The sequence below is a fragment of the Balaenoptera borealis genome, assembly GCF_965194805.1.
Source record: "Balaenoptera borealis genome assembly, chromosome: 1".
NCBI lineage: Eukaryota > Metazoa > Chordata > Mammalia > Artiodactyla > Balaenopteridae > Balaenoptera > Balaenoptera borealis.
This window is the reverse complement of record NC_138860.1, coordinates 59,869,110-59,889,873: the sequence shown is the minus strand read 5'-3', so window position 1 is coordinate 59,889,873 and position 20,764 is coordinate 59,869,110. Positions and strand designations below refer to the sequence as shown.

The window sequence follows — 20,764 nt, the reverse complement described above, 5'->3', positions numbered from 1 at the left end:
CTTTTTATATAGTAAAAAGATTTTATATGGTGAATTTTTGCATCTCTTAAGCTAAAGATGACAGTTTATCATGATACTAGTATTGACATAGATGTATGTGAATATCCTTATCGTATGTGTGAGGTTATTTTTAAAAACATAAGCTCTTGAGTTAAGTCAAAGAGAAGCCACTGACAATTTAGACTAGAACCAGAATTGTATCTTGTTCATGCATAAGATTAAGACAATATTTTCTAAATTTACATCTGTGGTTATTAAGAAATTATAGATTGGCAATATAGTGTTATGGTCTAGATTTCTACTAGAAGGTAATCCCCAGGGCAGTCAGTTTCTGTGGTTCTGTGGGAGATTTCCTTGATTTTTTTTTTTAATAAAAACATTGTAGTTCTGTAGTGGCTGGCATGGTGCTCTGTCCACAAAATGTTCTTGTATACGAATAGGCCAGAATTCATCCTAAAATTGGTTTCTGTAGAGCAGTGTCAGGGTATCCACCTCTGAGGAGATGGCACTTGGAGTGTCCCAGCGGAGAGAGTTGTCACTGCTGCTGCTGTTCACAGCTGTGATTACAGTGCTGCCATGTGCTGCGCAGACCAGCTTGTAAAACTAGAGTGGCTGCCTGTAGAACATTTCTTTAACCCTCAGTATACCAGGAAAAACAATGATCACCATTTGCCATCGATGTTTAATAGACGCTCCCATACGCACATGCACACATACACGTGTAAACATATATACATAAATTTTTAAGTCATTTTATGAATAATTTAAAGAAGTAAGAATAAAGGATTGTAGAAAACACCTTTGTCAAAAAATTTTGTATCAAGTAATGTTTGACTGCAAACATTATAAAAAGCTGAAAGAATATCGTTATATCCTTTCAACCACACAGGATGGTCCAGGTACTTGTAAAATATTGTATGATAAAATTCTTCCTCTTGAAATTATTAATTCTAGGAGAATAACGTATTTCCTTTTTATCCTCAGAAATATATTTTTCACCCATTGATTCTTGAGTTTGAGAAAATTCATCTAGGATGCGTTTTTCTGAAGACTCATACTCTGAGATTTCACTTACATGATCAGTTTCACCATCTAGAATCTAGCCTGCCTCTGCATTTGTATTGATTTGCTAGGGCTGCCATAACAAATTACCAAAAACTGGGTAGCTCAAAACAACAAAAATTTATTCTCTTATGCTTTTGGAAACCAGAAGTCTGAAATCAAGGTGTCTGTGGGGTTATTATTCCTTCAGAGACTCTAGGGAAGAATACATTCCTTGCCTCTTCCAGCTTCTTCTGGTGGCTGGAGACATTCCTTGGCTTGTGGCCACACTACTCAGTTCTGGGTCTCCATAGTCTCATTGATTACTCCTGTTTTCTCTCAAAAGTTCCTCTTCCTTTTTCTTAAAAGGATACATGTGATTGCATTTAGGGCCCAGCTGGATAGTCCAGAATAGACTCCTGTCAAAATCTTTAACTTAGTCACATCTTTTGCCATTTAAGGAAATGTTCACAGGTTCTTGGGATTAGGAAATGAGTATCTTTTGTGGGGGGTCTCCACAACATGCATCTTTTGATTTGTCTAATAACTGCAAAGTGTCTTCATCTGTCAATTTTCTTTGTCATTCTGGGTGGAAAATGAAAAGTAATAATTCTCCTCTGAACAGTGAAAGCTAAGAGCAGATTACAAGTGTGGTATTTCCAGTCTTCTTTTATACCTTATTTAAAGGTGATGTAATACTTTGGCAAAACAATAAGGAAACTAAGCGATGATGATTTATTTCATTATAGTATCATCCTTTTAGGTCATTCCATCATTCTCTGTTTTCTTATTATTTTAATTTTTTTTTAGCATAAATGTGAATAATTGATGAGTAATGAGTAAATAATTCCTAGGGTGATGAAATGACAAAATGCTTCAAGATACAGGAAAAAATATATTTCAACAATCCCATAACGTGTCTTAGGTTTATAGAAGTGGACCCATATAGTAATTGCAAAATATAATTAAAGTCTATTTTTCAAAATATAAGTAAATTTTCTCTTTGTTCTCTGGAATACTTCTAAGAAAGGATAAAAATTATGATATGTTGATCCTTACAAATAGTTAGAACTGCTCAGGAAAGAAACTGAAGAACTAAGTATTTCAGTGGAACCTAATGACATGCCAAGGGTTAACGGTGTTTTTAAAAAATTTGGGGGAACCAAAACCAAGAGACAGTTTCTAGAATCCTTTAAATAAGATTCATTAAATCATTCAACATTCCTTTAAAATAATAAAACAATTCTATAATTACATTTCCAGTTCAATTTGTCTTACTGTGTTATGTATAATGCTCTTATTATTCTGTTCCAAAGTATGTCTTCATACTCTGATTTGGTATTATCCCCCTGACCCCCAGACTCATAGTGCAGTTTGTGAAACTAATCAATATTTTGAACATAAATCACTCTGTAAAAAAAAAATATATATATATATGCGTGTTTCTGGCCAGAAGGACTTTAAATAAACAAAATGCAGAATCTTCAGTGATTTATCCAGGGTGAAAGAAAGATCAATGGAAACCTAGGGACCTATTTGCAAATTTTAATTTCAATTCAGCATTCATGAGCCCAGTCAATAAATCTTTACTAACTGACTTTGGCTGAGGGAGACCACAGACTTGCAGAGAAGGGAGGTTTGGGCTGGGGGGAGAGACAAGATATGTATACCTATAGAGAATGTTGTCAGAGCTCTTAAGCTTGATGAAAGAACATTCATAAACAGGATATGTTATAAAGTATGGAAATAAGGGATCCAGATACCCAACACAGCTCCTTTACAACAATTCTTTTAACATAGGGGTAATTGAAAAACATCTAGTTCTCATTCTTATATTTACTAGATGACAGTAAAAAAATGAAATATGAGAAATGAACATAATATAAATAAGTTTTCAAATATAAATACCAAATCCTTAAATTGTACATAGTTTTAATTTTAGATACATGTTTAGTGGTATACTAACAGTGCTTTTTTATTCTGGTGCTCTGAAGAAGAAGTTCTGTTTCTTGAATGCCTACCAGGCACTGGGCTAGGCACTTGCCCTGTTTATTCTATTTGATGCTTAATTAACACTCCTTTGAGGTGTTATTCTCATCACCATTCTACAGATAAACCAAGACTTAGTTCAAGAAACCACCCCTGGTCACCATACTGGAATTTTCAGTCACTGCATGCCTTTTCTCCAGCCTCTTCCACAGGAACCTGGCTGTGTTTTGTATCCATGATGCTGAGCGTGGGACACACCTGATAAGAACAAAGATGGGAACTTCAGAACATTTAATCCATAGACTAAACTGGGGTGCATGGCATGGCCTGGCATTAAGAGTTCTGTTTAAACTGATACGAGTCAAGCCAAGCCAACCCAGGCCCTCCCTCTGGAATTTTGGGATTGGAACACTGAGGGATTGAGTGGAGTGAATTTGATGTCAAGGCACAGCTGGTGGCCATATTGGGCTGTGAATATGATAGGAAAGCCTAAATGAGAGAAACTGTGGTTTCTCAGCATTAGCATGAGCAATAGCCTTTGATTCTGATGACATGCCTGTGAGATTGCCTCTTGTATCCTACAATAAAACCCATTTTTTACCTGAGTGAGTATGACTCAATATCTGCTCATTACATCCAGAAAAAGCCTTCACCAAGGGAGGTACACACATAGTAAATGGCAGAGGCAGGTTTTGAACCCTGGGTTCTCTAAAAACAAGGCCTTTTATTTTTTCACTATATTTCCCTCCAAGACAGAGAATCTTGCATAAGGAGATATACCTGTTTCTTTTTTGCTATAACTCTAGTATTAGAAATTATTTATTACGTTGAGTAAGGTAAGGCAGTCATAACAGGTAAGGCATCATGGCCTTCACAACTGTTAGTGGTAACTAAATAGAATAATTAGTTGGTAGGTAGGGGTCATCCTCTTCTGGGCAAAAAGAAAAGCAACGCATTGTATGGAAAAGGCAAAAAAGAAGAAAAAAAGAAAAAGGAAGATTGCAAGGTGACTTCCAAGGGTTGTACCCTACTTCAAATAAGTCTGGCATTACCTACCTATGGAGTTTCTATATATGTAAAAATAATAAACTTTTCTTAATAAAAGTCTAACAGTAGTCTGTTACAGAGTGGAGAGGGTGAAGACAACTTAACCTGGGGATTCTCAACTGGGGGCAGTTTTGCCCCTTAGGAGACATTTGGTAATGTCTGGAGACATTTTTGGTTCTCACAACCAGTGGGTGCTACTGACAACTAAGGAGAGAAAGCCGGTGATGCTCTGCACATCCTGCAATGTACGGGACAGCTCCCCACAGCAAAGAATTACATGGCCCAAGTTGTCAGTAATGCTGAGGTTGAGAAACCCTGCTTAAACCTATCCTGAAGTTTTCTCTTCTACTTGGTGTTTACTTCTTACTCTCACCCAGTGTCATTGGGCTGGCTGTGCTCTTGTCATTTCTGAACCACTGTCCATGTCCTCCTCCAAAATTTTTCTTCCTTTTCTACTCCATTAATCAAAAGATAGAGATTTTCTACTTTCTCCATCTCTTATTATTTTCTCTCTCATAAATTTAACCAGTTGTGTGCTGGAGCTGGCTTGCCCTGGTTCGTGAGAGAGATTTTGTGTATCTCTTCCCAATTCTGTATTCAGTGTTGTCACATTGATAGCTTGAAATTGGCCATAGTAATAGTATTTTTACTACAGAAATTGATAAACACTACAAATTAGGGCTCTCCCCCACTGGAGCTAGCACACCACTGAATTAACCTCTCAGCCTGCTTTCATTCAAGCACAGCCTTGGAAAGAGGAAATGGGTGCCGAAGAATGTTGTTAGGTTAGGAGAGTCCAAATGTGCATGTTGTGGAAGTTTCAGCAGCAATAGCCTACTTTGTCTAACGTGTAGATAAGTGTTCGTAAAGTATTAATAGCCATATTTTCATTATTTATATATATATATATATATATATATATATATATATATATATATATATATATATTTCCCGATTTTGGAGTTTAATTATTATTTCTAGGCCCTCCTTTGACTGTCTTCTTCAATGGAAAACTAATGGACCAGTCTTTGTACCTGTCCCTGCAGGAAGCGGTTTGACAGGGCTGAAGCAGAGTATGTCACAGCAAAGCTAGATCTACAGCGCAAGACTGAGCTTAAAGAGCAGCTCACTGAGCACCTTTGCACGATCATACAGCAAAACGAGCTCCGCAAGGCCAAGAAGTTGGAGGAGTTGATGCAGCAACTAGATGTGCACGCTGATGAGGAGACTTTGGAGCTCGAGGTGGAGGTGGAGAGACTGCTGTGTGAACAAGAAGCAGAAGTAGGGAAACAAGTGGTTCATTTAGAGAGGCCATTTCAGCCTTCTGGGGAGAGTATGACCTTAGGGTGTGCTAAAGAGAACAAAAAGCATCAAGACCAGGCTGCTTCCCCAAAGGTAGATGAACAGTGTGAAAGCTCCAGTAGCATTGCCCTTCTTGATCCAGACCAGCCAAAGCAAGAAGTGGAAACTACTGTAAAAGACATTTCAGCTGCTCTGACCACATGAGGTGCCAGTGTTTGTTCTTTACAACTGACATTCAGTAAACTGAACTTTCTGTTGTAGATCATGCCATGACCTCTGATAAATGCCTCTTCAAAGCAGTATTAATTTTTAAGTCCATTGGTTTTAGTATAACGTTTGAACATTCTAGAAAATCTCAGATTATGATAATTTTTTATATGGAGGCATAGTTCACCTTGATTTTGATCCAGTTCCTTCATTGTACGCTTACTACTGGGTGAAAACAAGTGATTTAAAAGGATGGAAGAAAAACTACATGGTTAATAGTGTTTTTAGACCAGGTGAATACTGAAAAGTAAAGTGAAAAATGAACTCAATACCTAATTGAACTCATTTAACTTCTCCTGGGAGAAATGTTGAGAATGAGAGCACTATTTTATGTAATCAGTAAAGAGACATAAAAGCTAACATGTGAAAAAGAAAGAATGAGGAACAGCCAACAAAAGTAGTAGGTTGAATTATCTATTTGGATCTCACTAGAATTGTAAAACACAACTTGGAAGTTGTAGTTTATGAAAAGAACCAGAAAACTTAAACCAGCATCACTTTTGTTTTCAATTTGCCTTTTAAATGGCTTTAGTTTACAACCTGAGTTTTGGTTAGTTGATACACATGAGCGCACGCACGCACACACACACAGATATACACATACCGTCATATATAAATAATTTCACTATTAATAATATTGTCTCTTATTTAATCGGCACATTGATTAAATTTACCCTTCTGCAGGCTGAAAATAATATAAAAAAATCTTATTGCTACTTTGGATTATCTAAAAAAGTTGATATATTTTCTTAAAGTTACCTCTAAGATATGTGTTTTATATGTTGGATATAAATTATCCTGTCATAAAGCATTTAAATTGTTAAAATGATGGTTTTCTTATTACTTCAATAGTTTGTTAATTACTGTCACTAATACTTGACCACTACATTGTGTTATATGTGAATGTGTAAATAAATATTGTAGTTTCATCACAAAATCTATGAATATCACATTAAATTATGATCTATTTATCAGAAATTCCAAAAGTACAAATACTACATTTTAAGTCTTAAAGAACTATTATAAAAGAAGATAAGGACAAATGTAACATTGTATCCATAATAACTTCTGAAAAGTTGGGGACATACTATTTTTAAATGAGTTTGTTTGAGGGTATTACCTTCTAGTAATGCAGATGAACTTTGTATTTTTATATTATGTAATTTGAGTTGAATTTATAGCTTTCCATTACTGACTTCTCTAAGCAGAGGCTTTTATGTAGATAGTTGTTTTTTTAATTTATGAATTACATACATAAAAACGGAAAGCTTCATTGTCCAATACACTCTTATTTTTCTAAGGAATAAACGATTCTAATGCATTTATCATGTCACCTTTCAAAGTTTTAAGCAGTTTAGTGTGTATTCTTAAGCACTATGTGGCAATAATGTATCCTGTTATCTCCATGCGATAGATACACTTACCTCCTTTGTATGAGCCTCTTTTAGGGAAAATCCATCAATTCAGCTTCTATAATATTGGCTAAATGCAGGTAGGTACAATCTAATTCTCAGTCTATACTTTAAGTACTTATAAGGTACAAGGAGAAATGAGAACCATGAAATAAATGAATTGGACGGGACCTCAGAGATGATTCGATTTAATCATCTTATTTTACAGTTGAGGAATTTGAGAGCCAGAGATTTCACTTATGGCATGTTGGCCGACTGGCTCGTGTTAAAGTGCTAGTAAAGTTGCAGTTCTAAACTCTTGATAGATCTCGTACATATATTAGGCCATGAAGTTCACAGCATTTTTCCACTTGAAAATTTTGCTTTATAACTCATTCAGGGTTTGTGTTTGTACATGTGAAATGCTTTCAAATGTCTATAATAAAAGGTCCACTGAAACCATTATGTTGAAAAACTTACCTTACTTGGCTTTCCCAGGGTGGTATCCAAGTGCTCAGGTGATGATATAAGTGACAAAGTTATATTGCATCCGTTTTGTACGAGGCAGCTGTCTCCCATGTGTGAGAGGAACAGAGCAAATGAGTGAGGATGGGGGCTCATTGGTATGAGGACCATATGCACTGGTTTTTCCAGGATAGCCCTGATGTCTTTTAAAATCATAAAATACACTTGAAAGACTTTTGATATATGGATTCAGAAATCCACAATAATTATTTTCTTTTTTTTTAATGTTTTATTTTATTTTATTTATTTCTTTTTGTCTGCTTTGGGTCTTCGTTGCTGCATATGGGCTTTCTTCTAGTTGCGGTGGGCATGCTTCTCATTGCGGTGGCTTCTCTCGTTGCGGGGCACAGGTTCTAGGCGCGCGGGCTTCAGTAGTTGCAGCATGCGGGCTCTAGAGCGCAGGCTCAGTAGTTGTGGTGCACGGGCTTAGTTGTTCCGCGGCATGTGGTATCTTCCCGGACCAGAGCTCCAACCCGTGTTCCCTGCCTTGGCAGGCAGATTCTTAACCACCAGGGAAGCCCCAGTAATTGTTATTTTATGAACAATTTATGAAATGTTATGAACGAAATTACTGGTTCAAAATTACTGCCATGAGTTTACTGAGATGCTTCGTAGAACTGTTCCTCTCTGGTGTTTAACTACTCTTCTCTTCCTCCCTCTTCTCAGATAGTTAGAGCGTAATGTTATCAAGGCTCTTAATGATGTGATATGTAATTTAGGAGTTAACTGCTTTGTTTTCTCACTCGTTCTATTTAAAAGATAGGGTTTACCAAATTGTAGTAATTTTCACTCATTATCTTAAAAAGGCATACTTTGAAGGGTAAACATGAATTCCAGAATTTAAGAGTTATAACTTGAGACCGTACTACTTTCTTTAAATTAGAGCCATTTTTATAGGTTTCAGAGAAGCAAAATTTCCTAAAGTATGGTTCTCAATACATTTAAAATAAAAAGTTTTTCTCAAATTTTTCACCTCTGCATAATTCTACTGAATTATAGCAATTGCAGGTGGTAAATCTTTGTACTCACTGAGAGCACAGCTGGTTTCCAAGTCAGCTGATAAAAATCTCTGATTGGAATTCCTAGAACATATTTCATTGCTAGATTGGCATTTGAATTATAGAGTAAAAAGTCAGCTATAAACCTCTCTCATTCTTTGTTTGGATTTGGCAACATAGTATTCTCAAGGAGCTTTAAGTATTCAGCAGCTTCCTCTTCTGAGGCATTGGCACAAAATGAACTCAAGTTATTCTGACCCAGGCCATTCCCAGTGACCTTTATAAATGATGTTTTGGGTTTTGTATTTCTGAGAGCTAAGTCAGCATTTTAAAAGTCCTTGATAGATATAACTCAGTCTGCCAGACAAGACCTGGGGCCTCTCTGTACCAGGGTAATTATACCCCTTCTCAACATAGATCTATCCCAGGCCAGACATGAACTACTCTCTGGAGGGATGAAGCAGGACACTATTCTCCAGTCTGCCTTTACCTTAATGTCAGGCTACTTTTGCAAGCTCCTAATCCCAAACAGTTGTCTTGAAAATACAACATCATCTCTTCATGCAGTTGATCAAAAAAACAGCTGTGTGTAACTACATATATGCAGAGCTATATAAGAGGTATACAGTCTGCCTTTTGTCCTTAAGAAGCTTGTAGTCTGCTTGAAGGACTAAGATTTACATGCATAAAACAAATGCTGATAAAAGAACATCATGTATTATTAATGGGAAGCAAAATAAGTGACCAGTGATGCATTCTCCAGAAGTCCCAAATTTTTAGAACAGTTCTAATTTTAAAGAGTCTATACAGTTGTTCTGCAATCTCTGAATGTATTTAGGACCTGCCATATCTCAGTTTGCCTTTAGCACTGAGGAGCAACACATACACAACTAAAAAAACAACAACAACAAAACTCTGCTAGACAACGTGTCCAGATGTTGAGCTACAAAATTGTAGTCACCAGAACAAGAGTGAAAGGAAGTGTTTGCAGGACATGATTTAAAACGGGGCCCACTGGGATTTATCAGTTAAAAAAAAAATCAAGCATTGGAAAAATGAACTTTAAGCACATACCTTTCCGACAAAGGGTTGATAGTATCTTATGTGGAGAAGAGCATAAATATAATATCTCATTACAGCAATTCAAGATGTTGCTGAACCAGGGGACAATAATTATTGCCCAAGCCAGGACAAGATGGAAATGGGACAGATTGGTGTGAACTCAAGGATGACAGTGTGGATGCATGTTCAAAGATCACACGTAAGAGAGGTCTTTTCAAGCCAAATGACTCTAGGCATCTAAAATAGAGCCATAATTAAGCAATAAGACGTGACAGAGAACACATTTCTCAGTGATTATAGCATGCCTCAAGGGATAAGTCACTAGGCCAAAGGTTCATATGAGGAGTGAAATAATAACCTTGCAATGTAAAGTATCGCGCTCTTAGAGGGAAAAGGTTCTAAGCAAATGAATAATGGGAGTTAGAAGAGTCATTTCACGAGCTCTTATTTCAGTTGTAGGGTTACACTGCCATATGTACATTACATGTAACCATTAGTTGTACCCCGCATCCTGAAGCTCTGTACACCAGAGCCTTCACCTAATTTAAAACCCAGAATTGTCCATTTCAAATTTTCTTAGCCAAGCAAAAACCAAGTAATTAAGACACAAACAGACTTGAAAGTTCATAGCCGTATATATGGAACTACAGTCTGGTAGAACTATAATTACAGTTGCTCAGACCTGGCTTTTTTTTTTTTTTTTTTTTTTTAGACCTGGCTTTTATAACTGAAAAATAACTGAAGCAACCCCACTGAGTTATTTTTATTATCTTGGCTCATTTATCTCATATGCATTTCCCTCAGAAACTACCAGTAGACATGGCCCCAGTGTCACATAGGTCCAGAAACGTTTCCACCTTTCTAGTCAGCTTTCCTTTCCCTACTGCTATGCTGCTGGTGGAAGACGGGGAGAACTCTAGAGCTAGTGACTCACTGAACCCCACAGTATGGTGGAGGTGAGCCTTTCACTAGGATGAGAAGTGCGATACCCAGTAGCTGTAAAGTGGGGTAAACAATTTCCAGACTCTGACGGATGCCCTGAAAAGCCCAGCAGACAGAGGTAGGTATCTTACTGCCAGATGTCTCTCCATGTTTCTATGATTCTGTATCACTTTGGAAGATAGTTAAAAATCTGAACCAAAGTCAGAGGACAAGATTTTTTGTGGACTTTAATGTCTCCCTATACCAGTGAATTTTGTCTCAGGCTATACCCTGGACAAAATGCTATGCAAACAATTTATCTTAGATAGTCTAGGCCCTCTTGTGACCAGTGCTCTCACTCTCAAAACCTGTTCTTGAGAAAAGATCTGAATACAGTTGCTATAGACTGAAAGCTTGTGCCCCTCCAAAATTCATATGTTGAACCATAACCCCCAATGTGATGGTATCAGAAGGCAAGGCCTTTTGAAAGTGATTAGGTGATGAGGGTAGAGCCCTCATGAATGGTATTTGTGCCCTTATAAGAGACTCCAGAAAACTTTCTGACCCCGTCCACCATGTGTGGGCATGGCAAGAAGACAGTCATCTCTGAACCAGGAAGCAGGTCCTCACTAGACCCAGAATCTGCCAACACCTTGATCTTGGACTTCCCAGCCTCCAGAACTTGAGAAATAAATTTCTGTCATTTATGAGTCACCCAGTCTATGCTATTCTGTTAATTTTTCAGACATCTGGTCCTGTCCAAAACTTCTATGAGCATATTTGGTCCATGCCAAATGGTTTTGGATGGGACCAAATATCAAGGACCTTTTGGCATGGACCAAATGTCTTATGGACCAAGTGTCTCTTATGGACATTTTGGACAAGACCAAATGTCCTTCAAGTTTCTATTATAGCAGCCCAGACAGACCAAGACAACGGTTACTTACATCTTGGGGAAACTTTAAGTCAGTAGGTTACTTTTCCCAAGGGTGTCTGCATTTTAATGTAAAGGAATATTTTAAAGTAATGTATTTTAATTTGTGTAGTGGAAATCTTAACCCCCAGCTAAAGGAATTTCAAGCATCAGAGAGCAGGTGTGAGAATAGTGCTACTGCCTGGAGAGGACTTGAGGAAATCCTGAAATCATAGCCTACTGCATGAGCTGAGAAATGAGTCCCTGAAGCCTTTATTGCTCATGCTGGAATAATCTTCATTTGAGGAAAATTACTCCAACCTGAAAAGAAACCAAGTCTGCCATTCAGGCCACATATACCAGTTATTTGTAGCTGCATAGTAAGCCATCCCAAAACTTAGTGTCTTAAAACAGCAACCACTTTTATTTGCTTATGATTCTGTGGGGCAATACTTTGGTCTAGGCTGTGCAGAGAAGTTCACTGTGATTGCTGAGGAGCACTCATGTGGTTGCAGTAATTTGGTAACTTCCCAGGGCTAGATGATCTAAGAAAGCCCCACTCACATTCTGGCAATTGGCGATGCCTGTCACCTGGGCTTTTTTCTCCATTTAGTCTCATCCTCAAGAGGGTAGCATGAATTTCTATTTATGGACATCCCGGGGTTCTAAGATGGCAAGGGTGGAAGCTGCAAAGCTTCTTGAGACCCAGGCTTAGCAGTCACATACCTTACTTCTGCTGCATTCCACTGCAAAGCAAGCCACAAAATTAGCCCGGATTCGAGTGGTGGCAAAATGTACTCTACATCTTGATGGGAGGAACAGAAAGGCACTCTGAAAAGGGTCAGTCATACAGAAAAGGGAGGAACTGTTGTGGCCATCTTTGCAAACAATTTAGCCACAGTCTGCACCCTCCCCCTCACTACTATAAGTCACAGCCATTTCACATGCAAAATGTGCTCACCGCCTCCCCTAAAAGTCCCTTCCTAGTCTGGTTTCAGGCTCTCATCCTTTGATCAAGTCCAGATATGGACGAGTATTGCAAGGCTGATATATTGAACAATATTCCTGCAAACTAAGAAAGTTTGAGACCTAGAACTGAAGTAGGTGACTCCATAAAGTGCAATTATGAAGTTTATTATGGTAACGTACATACAGGCAGGATCAAGCTGATGATGATCCAGAGACATTCACAGTTTCCCTCTGTACCATCAAAAAGGGCACAGGGGAATTTAAGGAGGTCAAAGCTAAAAACAGAATCTGACTACTAGGGAGAAGTATGTCTGCGCTGACAGGAACCAGGAGGTTTTCCTTGCCTCCACCCCTGGGGGGGTCTCATGATCACTAATCATCTGCATCAGCAAAAGGCATTCTTCCAGTTTTCATATTAGATGAAGGCAAGAGTAAAAGTCGATAGGGAACTTAGCTGGCTTGGGTGCATTCCTTGTGAGGAGGCTAGAGCTCAGTGATGCAGAAAGGGGGGGGGGGGTAGGACTGCGGGCCTAAGATGGAGCTGACAGAATGGAGTCAGTGTGGTTCAGCCACACAATGAGGCTCCTCGGGTGTAACTCCTCCAGCGTGGCTCCTCTTAATCTAAAGACCTATGAACTAAAATGAAAAGTTACCTGTCCTGACCACATGTCAACGTACAGGGGTGAGACAGAACAGGATAGCTTCAGTAGACATTCCCTTTTAAAAAGAAGAGGAACATGAGGCAAACAGGAGGCATTCTGAAATCTAGCCTGAGATATGCTGTCAGGTCTCCCTCTTCTGGGGCCAGGGAACGTAATGAGAGCCTAGTTCTGCTCTCTGGGAGTGGCACCCTAGTTCACAATTCTAGCCTGCACACTCAGAGATCTCTTCCCTTTTCCAGAAGAAATGACCCATGTTTGCAAATGAGTAGCTTTCTCAGCCTGCTTCCTGTCCATAGAAACTTGAGGGTCCAGAGGTCTCTTTTCATTTTGGAAAGTCTTAGTCTCTTTTAGTTCGAACTGGTGGTGCTTTTGTGAATTCAATTCTCTTGTATATGTCAGGGAGCTGTGACCCAATGTCTCTACTGTGGATTGAATTATGTCCTCCCAAAATATGTATGTTGAAACTCTAACCTCCAGTGTAACTCTATTTGGAGATAGGGCTTATAAGGAGGTAGCTAAGGTTAAATGAGGTCCTAAGGGTAGGCCCCTGATCTCATAGGATTAGTGTCCTCATAAGAGACAACAGAAAGCCCTCATATTCTCTTTCTCTCCCTCTCTCTCTCTCTTCCTCTTTCTCTCTTTCTCTCTCTCTCTCTCCCTCTCCCTCATATGAGGACACAGCAAGAAGATGGCCATCTGCAAGCCAGGAAGAGAATGCTCACCAGAAATCAAATCAGCTGGCACCTTGATCTTGGTATTGCAGCCTCCAGAACTATGAGAAATACATTTCTAATGTTTGAGCCATCTAGCCTATCGTGTTTTGTTATGGCAACCCAAGCTGACTAATACACGTATATGTAGCAAGAACTGGGATGCTGTTATAACAAATTCCATCCCAACAGCTCCAAAACCCTTAACTTATTCCAGCATCTGAAGTCTAAAGTCCAACCTCATCTAAATATCATCTAAATCAGGTATGGCTTACATAAAACTATACACTTAAAAAGGGTGAATTTCACTCTGTATAAACATGCCTCAACAAATAAGTCTTTGAGAAAAAAATAGTGACTTAAAACAACTATTTTATTTTCTCACCATTCTGTGGGTCAGCAATTCGGACTAGGATCAGAGGGGCAGTTCTTATGTTCTATACACAGCATCAGAAGCAAAGAAAATGATTTTTGTTTTAAAGGGATTAAGTTTTAGGGTTGGTTTTTTACACAGCAATAAATAATCGATATGGTGCAGTAGATTGAATCAGGAGCTCTTTCTTTTATATGAGGCAACGAAATACAAGTTGGCCATGAGGGAGGTCAGCCTCCCTTAAGGTGATTAGCAGAAACTCTGTCCCATCTAAGGAGGTGTGTGCCATATCTAAATGATGCCTAAACGACCTGATCAGCGCCTTCATTTGAGGAAGTATTCAGTGCAGAGAGCAAAGAATTGTGGGTTAGATTCAGATCGCTACCCAAAGGGAAGCTGAGCTACTTTCCCAGAATTGCCCTTGCCTGTCTTAGGGTCTGGTTCTTGGTTGTTATCTGTCCAGGCTGGCATCCTCTTAAGTCGTATATGGTACCACTTGTCCCTCGTATTCAATTCATGTGGATTACATCTTCAGCATCGCTTGCACCAGACTGTGGGATTCTTCCACATCTGGCTTCCTCTTGGCCATTTCTGTACCTCTCAGGACCAAAGAAAATTTTAGGCTCACAACTCCTTTGCCACTCTAGGACCATGGAAAATTCTCTGAGGCAACCCATACCCTTTTGCTCTAGGTGTGCCGGGCAGTATCTCTGGCACAATGCTGGGTAGAGGGGATCTTTGGGAAGTTTGCCATCTTTTGCCTTCCAACCTGGAAATAAGGCATAGGTCTCCTTGTTCTCAGAACCTGAAAAACCCACGCTTAAGCCAGGGTTCAGCCTGTGGGTGGGGGGTGGGGGCAGAATAGAGTGCAAGAGTCCCTTTCAGGGAGTCACCAGCATCTAACCCTCTTGCTTTGCTTTAGAATGGCCTCTTGTCTCCCAGCCAGGGGAATTTTTATTTTACGTGGGCAGGAAAATATTGGCTCAAGTTGATCTAATATTCTTCCAAATCTTTTTTGTCTGAAGCCTGAAGCTCAGCTTTTTAAACTCTGAAAGCCAAGAATTGGTCTCTTTTGTTCTCTGGTTCTGCTGTGACAACCCTCCCTTGAGGCAAGGAATGACTCATGGTCTGGCTGCCCGGGTGGGGGAGGGTCAAGGGTAACAGGAAATCACGGGGAAAAACACATTTGTTAATACATAAAAATATTATCCTGCTACACTAGGATTCCTATTCTCTTTCTCATTCTTTGTTCAATGACAAACCCATCTTTCTCCTTTCTTACAGTCTTCTGCATTAGAAAGGGGTCTTTGGGATGTAAGTAATAGAAGTCAACCCATTTTTGCCCACCCGCTCCCTGAATGAAATGCAGGTGCTGAGAGAAGGAGTGGGAAGGATTGGAGACAGACAGAAAAGTAATCATGCTTCACGAAGCCACCAAGGACCTAAATTTCTATCTGAACCAAGCTTTCTCTGTTTTCATGTTGGCTCTGTTTACGCCATGGCTTTCTCTGGCCCCTCTGTAGATAGGGCCTGTATTTGAACTCCTCCTGCTACTGTGCTGAGACTGAAATCTTCTTGTTCTAATATATGAATTCTAATGGAACGGATCGATCGGTGTGGTCAATGATCAAGCAACAATAGCTGAGAGAGTACTTGTAGGGAAGGGCAGAATCCCATTTTACAAAGACTGCCAAGTGCCCATGCCCAACAGAAGAAAGGAAAATTCTTGAAAAAAAAGAGGTTGGACAGATAGCGCTTTAGATGTCTAGTTTACTGTTCTCTGGGTGGAAGTGACTTCACCTTTCCAAAACTATCTTGGCAGCTTATCTGTACCTATCATGTAGTACCTACCAGACTACTCATTTCATAGCTATTTAGGGATATGTCTCTCTTCTAATGGGACAAGCAACCATGGGCAAGAACTTAGTTTCTCCCCACAAAGGCAAACACAGTGCCCTGCAGAGTACAGGATTCAAAAGCATCCATTGAAGAATCAATGGGGACTTCCCTGGTGGCGCAGTGGTTAAGAATCTGCCTGCCAATGCAGGGGACATGGGTTCGAGCCCTGTTGCGGGAAGATCCCACATGCTATGGAGCAACTAAGCCCGCGCGCCACAACTACTGAAGCCCGCGCACATGGAGCCCGTGCTCCGCAATAAGAGAAGCCATTGTGATGAGAAGCCCACATACGGCAATGAAGAGTAGCCCCACTCTCTGCAACTAGAGAAAGCCCGCACGCAGCAACAAAGACCCAAAACAGCCAAAAATAAATAAGTAAATAAATAAATTTTTTTTAAAAAAAAGAATCAATGAATGGGAACAAAAAAAAAGAGTTAATTGAACCAATAAGCCCTCCCCCCAAAATCAATGGATACTCTAAGGGGAGAAATATAAGGCATTTACATGACAGATATAATTTTGAAAAAGTATCCAGATACCTTCTATTATGTGCTACAATTTTCTTTAGGCAGGGAAAGAGTTAAGCAGTCTTACACTGTGTTCATGGACTTCTGACATGATATAAAACACTACAATTTTGGCTTTTCCATTTTAGCTGACATAGTTTAAGTTGATGAATATTTTGATTTGTGCCAGTCTCAGGCAGTTTTAAATGCTATCCCTGCAGGAGTCAAGAAGTCCAGTCATAATCATAACAATATGCTTGTCAGTCAAAAGCACCGGAAGATTGTTTAGGTGCAAAGAAAGCATTTTCCCCTGAAAGGAAACAGGGCAATTGAAATCACCCACTTTTCAAGGCATTGAAGTCAAAACTGTTACCAGCTTCATGGTGTGAAAATCCAGGTCTCAGCACCCCCTTGGTCAGACTCCAGTATGTCCTGGGGCTATCCAGCCAAAAAACAAGTTACAGTCTAAAGTTCAGAAGAAATTAGACTAAAGCGAAAGCACAGCGATCAAGGTTGATTTCCCCGTCATTATTTGCAGGTCACTATTTCAACAGGGAATGTATAATGAATTCCCTTCCATTTCTGCAGTCAATGCACCTTGGGATAGATTTGCAGAGCCAACTAAATCAGAGAATTCATGCAATTACATGAGATCTGGGCAGAAGAATGTGATTTTTTTCTTCCTGAACCGACCAAGCAAATAATACTTGATAAAATTGACCTAAAGATTATACCATAGGAACTGTTTGCATTAGAGCAGGCAAAATTAAAACATCCACGTAGTATTGGGTTCATTAGGAAAAGGGGAAAAGTCAGAAACCAGTGTGGGAGAAAGAAAGGAAGAAATGAACAGCCTGAAGAAGTGGATTTCAGAATTGGAGGCAGCCCAGAATTATTCAGATCTTTGGATATGTTGATGTCAGGACCTTCTTTTTTCAAAGTTAGTGTGACCTTAGCCATTCCAGCTGCTCAACAAATTTGCTCAGCAACTCTGCCCCACCAGAGGAAAATTAAAAACAAATCTGATATGCCCCTTCTTATTTTATTGCATCAATAGCAGCTTTTACATGGAAATGAACTAGTTAACTAAAAAGTTACTATAATAGAAAGAACACCTTTCACCCCCAAAGAATTCCATATACCCCATGCTGATATCAAAAGAATCTCCTCATGGGAAAGAGCAATGTGGAAAGCAGAGGGGAACGAAAATCTGGTGTTCAGAGTCCGCTGGGAGCTTCAGACAAATATGAAACAATGACTTCATGTACTAGATAAATTTCTCACATTCTTCAACCAGTTTTATTGGCTAAATACTCATGTATCCAGTTATATGAACACCAAGCCCGCCCAAAGAAGAATCTGAGTGGGTATTAAAAAATATATCCCGGGTAGAAATCTAATCATGGGCTAACCCTTTGTCCAGCAATTAACCAATGTTCCTATTAGCTGGTCATTGTTGAAGTCATCTAAAAACATGTCCATGATTATCCTCTATCTCACTGACAAGGAAATCATAACTTTGAAAAGGTAAAAAATCTTTTAGCAATAATAGAGCTGGAGGACATATACTGTGGCTCTGTCTCTTTAGCTCTGTCTCCAAATTTTTTCCTATGAGAATCTTTCTTTTCATTTAGGCCATTTCTACTTGTCCTTAACCAGGCGGCGCACACATGTGCCTATGCACCTTCAATGTGCTCTGTTTCCCCTCTTTTCTCTTGTCTAAGCTCTGTCTTTCTACCCTTCAGACTAGATGCCTCCATGAAACTCTCATGGGCTGCTCCAGGCTTTCCCAGGTCTCTCTCATCTGGATTCCTCTGGTACTTAGGCTAGTCTGCGTTGCCCTGTGATATCTCATATGATTTCATTAGCCTCTGAAGGCCATGAGAGATAATAGAAAGTGTATAGGGTTTGGAATCAAATAGACTTAGTTGGAGATCTGGGACCTTTCCCTAATAAACTGGTAATTTAACCTCTCTGCAGTTTCATTTTCTCATGTGTAACCTGGAAATAATAATATCTAGCTTACAGAGTTCTTAGGAACATCAAATAAAGTCATATATACAGAGTACCTGGTCCCTTACACTACAAAGTAAGTCAGAGCTTTGTCTCTTTTGTTCCCTGCTTTATCTTTGGCACCTAGAAGAGTTCCTAGCACAGAGCAGGTTCTCAATTAATGTGTATTAAATGAATTAATGAATAATCAGTGTGCAGTAAGTGTTGGTTCTCGTTTTTTTGTTTTTTTTTTTCCCACTAGCCTGTAATTTTTGGAGGACAGGGCTTGTGCATATATCTCTTGGTATACTCGCTTTGATGAGTGTTTTCTTCTGAGTCCTTGGTCTCCTATCTGATGACTAGATGACTCTCAATGGCACATAAAGATCAATTCATCATGGCAGGTAACCCATTTGTCTATGGACTTCAATGCTACTCCCCACTGCTGGAAGCAGCAACACAGTAAAACTAATAACCATCTTGGAAAAAACAAGAAAACTATAAGAAGGCGTTTGACAAATATGTATCATTTACTAACCTTTTCCACCTGCCCAGCCCTCTGAAAAATATACCATAAAACTCAAAAATAAAAGTTAAACAATCAATAATAAAGGTATTGAAGGAGGAAGGAAGGAAGGGAAGGAGAGAAGGAGAGAGGAAGGGAGAGAGGAAGGAAGATTGAGAAAGAGAGGAAAAAAAGAAAAAAGAAAGGAAAAAATGCCGTGAACATATCGCTATTGCCTCAAGGCTGCGTGTCTTATGTTTGTTCCCAGGACTCTCGTGACCATTCTGGCTCAGGCTGGGAACAGCCTCAGAGGAGTTCTAAAGTCCCAAAAGGACAGTGGTATTTAGAGTCCAGAAATCTCATAGCACGATCTTTTCTTCAGAGACCATGCCAAGGCACCATACATACATCACAAGCACACGCTCTCTGTGTCTCTCAGAATAATAAACTAGATCTGAGAGCCTAGAAGATCCCTTCTTGATTTTAACCCAAGGACTTCAGAATTTTTTAAATCAACTTGGGCTGCGATGTCATACACTGGAGAGACAGTTTAGAGCAGTTAAGACAGGATTTCCCATGGCATAACGGAAACCACATGCACTGTTATGGATTTCTAATGCAGCCTTGAGGTGGGTACCTGATGCTTTGAAGAAAAGGAAGCCATTTCCAACCACATTTCTCCTGATTTATGCCCAAGCCCCAGAAGGTCCAGACAGGTTGGGAAAGATCTGGTAACTAGAGAAGTGACAGGGGGTGAGAAAGTATACTTTGTAAAAGACTGCCAACTTGACTCTCACCTTAAATCCTTGCCTTGGGCAATGTGTGCATTTCAGAGTTTAAATCATGTTAGTAGTTTAAGTCAGATTGAGGGTGAAAAACTTCATAGCTCTATGAATTAGGACTGGATTGTTTTGGTAAATACATTTTCTAAGTTGGACAAACATAAATCAGTCCTAACAAGGCACCCGTGATTACAAGCAGGTCTAACGCCCTTCCCCATTTTCCACCCATTCTTACTTCTCTTCTATTCACATTTTTTTCCAACCAGAAAAGTGGGGAAAAAATGAGGATTTTTAAAAAAAACATGCTGCACTCAGCCTCAAAAGAGAATAGAAGAGTCCAGGATGACTCAAGGACACAGGTGACTGCACATGTCTTAGCGAGGAGGTCAGGACCAGGCAGAATCTGATGGTGGATACAGGAGAGCTTTACGTCAGACAGCAGGGAATGGAAGTTCTAGATTTCAGCCTAATGCCCAAGAGCTGGCAACAGCTATCACCTGGCAGCTGGCATTCCACAGTGCTGTCCCAGGGGGCCTCTACAACTGCGCCCATGTGCCTCATCTTTCTCCTTCTCTTACTCTTTGACCTATAATCATCTGGTGCAGGAAATTCTAGCTGCCCATCTTTTCATTTGACTCTTGTTTATCCATGGAAAATCTTCATATTTGTTTTTTATTAAACCTTGGGTTTTGACCTTAGTATATTTTCTCATGATTGTTTTATTCTTTATTGCTGTCTCATCAATAATGGTCTCACCTTTGAATGACTGCTTTATTTCTATTAACAAATGACTTTCTTCTTCAAGTCTCATCAGAAATAGAACAATAACACTGAAAGAAAAGACACCAGGGTCATTTTGTCCTTTTTCATACCATGGTAAACTGGTCAAGTAGGTTTGAGAGTTTTTGTT

The 20,764-nt window shown here is 39.4% G+C and overlaps 1 protein-coding gene across 7 annotated transcripts in view; it reads left to right on the top strand.

The window, feature by feature from the left end:
* The window catches only part of GORAB (golgin, RAB6 interacting), a 72,676-nt gene that overhangs the window by 16,267 nt on the left and 35,645 nt on the right, over positions 1–20,764 (top strand). Inside the window, exons 5-6 of one of the 7 annotated variants that reach the window (XR_014244827.1) lie at positions 13,769–14,061; positions 15,455–16,459. The exons of 1 other annotated variant lie outside the window; for it this stretch is intronic. Coding sequence is in view for 5 of the 6 variants with exons in the window: in XM_082392712.1 (XP_082248838.1) it covers positions 5,124–5,583 (460 nt within the window). In the remaining variant the exon portion in view is untranslated. Of the gene's footprint in view, positions 1–3,152; positions 5,004–5,058; positions 7,503–13,768; positions 16,460–20,764 lie in introns of those variants that run through there. 5 more of the 7 variants (XM_082392715.1, XM_082392712.1, XM_082392714.1 and 2 more) reach the window with 5 other exon arrangements.